Here is a 4575-nt window from a genome sequence, read left to right on the forward strand (position 1 = left end):
TTTTGGGGAGAACACAGTATTAAAAATGTTTAAGAAAAGTCGTGGGATTTATTGTATTGTATTATATTCAGGATTCACATTCACAATTGCTTCGATGCCTTACTATACTATGACTTTCTTAGGCCTCATTATACTATGACATTTTTATGTCTTTCTATACTATGAATTATTTCATTCCTTCCTATACTATAACGTTTCTATGCCTTACTATATTATGGCGTTTTAATGACTTACTACACTATGAGACTTTCATGCCTTACTATAGTTAGATGTTTGGGTTCGAACCCTGAGCCTGGGGCCCTTCTGTGTGGAGTTTGTATGTTCTCCCTGTGCTACACAGTGAGTACTCCCCGGCTTCCTCCCACAGTCCAAAGACATGCACATTAAGTTAATTGGCGACTCTAATGCCTTAATATACTACGCATTTTATTGTATTAAAATATGCTGATCAACATTACATAATAAAGTACAATATCATGATGAATGAGACAATTTTTATTATATAATCTTAATATGATACCAGTCTCATAACATAATTTGTGAAAGACATGTAAACTATGCTGACTGTTCTGTATATAATCTAAATCACATTGGTTAGCAGGCCTGTTCTGTTCACATCTTGACTGTATAAACACATCTGAAAAAATATCTTCCATTCAACAACGGCATTATCTTTCATCCTGACAGTTATTTTTTCACATAGCTGCAGAAATGTACCATAATCACATCAAACGGTGACTTCAGGGGACCAGCAAATTGAGACGTCACTGAGGAATCACTTCTTCATGAAGTGAGATATGACATCCATGGGCAGAGGGAAGATGATGGTGGAGTTCTTCTCTGCTGCGATGGTGTTGAGAGTTTGCAGGTAGCGAAGCTGCAGGGCTGACGGAGACTCTGCGATCACGAGGGACGCCTCCTTCAGGGCACGAGATGCGTTCATCTCACCTTCTGCTGCAATCACCTGCGCGTATAGCGAGAAAGAGAGATAAGGATTGTAAATCTAAGTATTAAGTAGTACGAGTGTGCACTTTCCTTGTTCTTCTGTTTCTTCGCAATACATGTACATGCTCGCGTAACACTGTACACTGCATGTACTGTATGTGTCATTTCACATGTCCTGACCTTGGCTCTGGCCTCTCGGGCAGCTTCTGCTTCAGCGGCCATAGCTCTCTGCAGCTGGACTGGCAGCTTCACATCTTTAATCTCCACACGTTCCACCTTGATGCCCCAGTCATCTGTGGCCTCATCCAGGCTAGACTGGAAAAGAGAGAAAGAGCTTACACCTGTATCTTACAGTGTAATGTGTTTTAATCATATAGCCTCTACGTTGGGCATTTGGGGGAAAATAGTGAAATTTTACTCATTAAGCTCTCAATTAGTCAAACCAACTAAATCTCTGTCCACATTTTTAAAAATACTTTACTCCCTCCTCCAACAAACAGTGCCTAAGATTAGGGCTTCATGCCAAAATGGAAATGTATCAAACTCTGCAGTTAATTATCTAAAAGGGAATTCTTTTGAAAAATCTATTGAACCCACATTACAATGTTTTTTATCAGCAGTGAATGCATTTTACCCAACATTGTCATATATTTTCCAGTCGTTCTCTGCTTCAAGTGTTAGAAATGCTCCAGTTTCAGCGGCTTTCTATCTTTAAACGGGCTTTGGATTCTGTACCTGCATCCCGTGAGCGATGCCCTCACGGTCAGACAAGAGCTCAGCCAGGTTCTTAGTGCCCAAAACATTTCTGAGGGTGGTTTGTGCCAGCAGGCGGGTGGAAAAGTCAGCATTAGACACGTTGGCCACAGAAGCGATGGGGTCACTGACCCGGAAGTACACCACTCCATCCACGCAGACTGTAACTGAGTCCTTGGTCAGGATCTAGGATAGAAAAACATGACAGTTTGTGTATGTGTGTTCACAGATTTTAACTGTCATTTTCATTAATGCAGCAAATGAGCATTTCCCCCTGACAGTTTTGTGCTGTTGTTTGCATCAGCCCTACCTCTTGTGGTGGGATGTCAAATGAAACTGTTCGCAGATCCACTTTCACAAAGGAATCAGTGCACGGCAGGACAAAGAAAATTCCTGTGGACAAAACAGGGAACAAATCATCAGTAACAGTTACTATTCTTCATCAGTCTGACGTTACTATTTACTGTAAATGACCAACTGTATCCCCCAATCCAGCATTTTTTGAACAGTTGGTCAAAAGGTATAGAAATTGTCAGGGTTTCTACCTGGTCCTTTTGCCTTCCTGTCTGTGATGCGGCCAAGCCTGAAGATGACAGCACGCTCGTACTCCTGAACAATCTGCAAGACAGACAGGAACGACCGCGACACAGGCTCAGTTCACATTCACGTTTAAATGGTGGTTTTCTGCCCTTCTGCCCATTGTGCTGATTTTTTGAGTTCACTCACCTTCAGACAAAACCAGATGGTGAAGGGGAAGAGGCAAATTGTGAAGATGGCAGAGAGGATGACGATGAACCAACCGACGCATCCCAAAGACCCTGTCCTCTCAGCTAGAGAGAGAGCAAGAGAGAGAGGTTTGAAATTACTTAGGATCCCTTTAGAAGTGGAGATGAGGTGAAACTAAGATACAAAGCAGAGCATACAAGCCGGTTTTGTGCCAACAAGAGTGATTAATATTGTCCTTGAAATCATAATAGAACATTATTTAGAACTGATTGGACTAATTAATTGTTATTGGATATATTAATGGATTGTACTTCAGTTTTCCAGCTGTGATCTAACAGTGATACCAGCAGGTTGCACACAGACAGAGCCTCACACAAACAGTACAAACAGTAATATGTTTACTCAGGAAAAATGATTCCTGGAGTAACACTCTGGTAATAAAGGAAAGTCTTAAAGTGAGGGAAAGGTCTGTGTGTCATACTCAATCATAGTTTCCAGCTCAAATAACTGCATGTCAATCTTAATCCGTGAGAGTTTTCCCGCATGACACAGTCCACTGACACAGTCACTGAGAACGACTGTGACACCGGTCATGACATTTCACAGTAACATTTGGTTTTATGACTGATACTTGAGCAGCCAGTAGTATTACACTGTTGAACGACAATAATGATAAGATAATAAAAGTTAATCACGTTTGCACTGCTGTGGTTCTCATTTCCTTTGTCCTGTTGTTATAAACATCATGATTATTTTGTTTTTTTTATAGGTCAAACCACAGATACCACGTTTCCTGTTGTTGAACTAAGTCAAAATTTCCAACCAAATTTCACCGTTACACTAAACTGTGAAGGAGCATTATTGCACATTGCAAAACTTTCTTTCACATGATCTATGACAGTTATTTGGAAAGTGTATGTGTATATTGGATAAGATCTTATGAAGGCTATTCTAATATAATCTTAGTTTACACAGTGATAACATTTTTTTATATCTGTGTTTTCTTTTACAATAGGTAAACAATAAAAAAAAAGTAGGAAACCTAGGTATTTGAAGAAATTTCAGTTGGGACAATTATACTCTTCATAACCTGTGCACTTCATGTTTTATTGATTTAACCAACAAAGACCTGATTGAAAGTGGGTGCATGTAAATGCTGTGTACACGGATATCTATGTAACATGATCCTGTCCAACAGGTTGGTGATAACAAAGAAGTGGAAAACAATTATGCTGAAAAAAACTCTGATATGAAAACAAGCCCTTATCAGCAATCATATTAAGGAACATTTACACACAAATTCAAATCCAGCTATGCAACATAACAGTTCTCCTTTTCCTTTTGACACCACAGAGCATTGATACAGACACACACGAATGAAGAGAGACACACACACACAAACACTGACAGTCACATGCTTTTGGGACTCTTTATCTCGGTGACATGTGATTTCTGTCTCTATGACAATGGAGTTATACTATGCCCCAGCCTCTGCGGCTGCTTTCCACCAGGTGAGCTGCCATAGTGCACACATAACACACTCCTCGCGTAACTGATCGCTTACTGGCAAGTTACATTCAACATGGAGCTGATTGTTCAAGGATCAGTAAACAACTCATTTGTTGATCTAAATTTTTAAAGTTTAAAGACTGGTGTCAGTAATATTTACTTTTTAACACAACCAGTTGTGTAAAATTAAAGCTCAGAAGAAAAGACAGTAAATTTCAGGAACTTACATATTAACTCATCTTTGCTTATTCCTCTTCTCTTTTGGCTTTCCATTTGGTCCTCCATTTCCATATGTTGCACAAAATTGAGAGGGGAAGTGTGTTGAGAGTTTGTTAAAGTGCATTTAGTCAGGAGGGAGTCACCCAGCCTTTTAAAGCTGCAATGCTGCAATATAGTGTTGCTCAGGGAAGGTGTAGGTGTGGCTCCAACTCTGAGTTGATCATCAACAAAGTGCAATCATCATGATGGTAACAGGTCACAGAAAGTCTCAGAGTTTGTAAAATTATGTAGGAAGTGAGTGTATACAATCATGGAAAAATACAAACAAATCCTGCTTAGTTGTTTATTAATTTAAGAAGCAACCTAAAATACTGTAATATATAGTATATGATGTATATGATATATTTATATATATATTATGAT

At 39.3% G+C, this 4575-nt stretch overlaps 1 protein-coding gene across 1 annotated transcript; it reads right to left on the reverse strand.

Annotated features, from left to right (window-relative positions):
* Positions 1 to 409: 409 nt before the first annotated feature.
* LOC111653395 (stomatin-like) lies at positions 410 to 4317 on the reverse strand. Its single transcript, XM_023404002.2, has 7 exons — positions 4161 to 4317; positions 2425 to 2528; positions 2244 to 2316; positions 2009 to 2091; positions 1681 to 1884; positions 1126 to 1260; positions 410 to 964 (listed from the first exon to the last, which is right to left on the reverse strand). Exons 1-7 carry the CDS (start codon positions 4222 to 4224, stop codon positions 776 to 778), a joined length of 852 nt encoding a protein of 283 aa, XP_023259770.1. The 5' UTR covers positions 4225 to 4317; the 3' UTR covers positions 410 to 775.
* Positions 4318 to 4575: the final 258 nt, after the last annotated feature.

The sequence above is a fragment of the Seriola lalandi genome, unplaced genomic scaffold (assembly GCF_002814215.2).
Source record: "Seriola lalandi dorsalis isolate HSWRI2012SDOR001 ecotype SW California unplaced genomic scaffold, Sedor1 jcf7180001974043, whole genome shotgun sequence".
NCBI classification, from domain to species: Eukaryota; Metazoa; Chordata; class Actinopteri; order Carangiformes; family Carangidae; genus Seriola; species Seriola lalandi.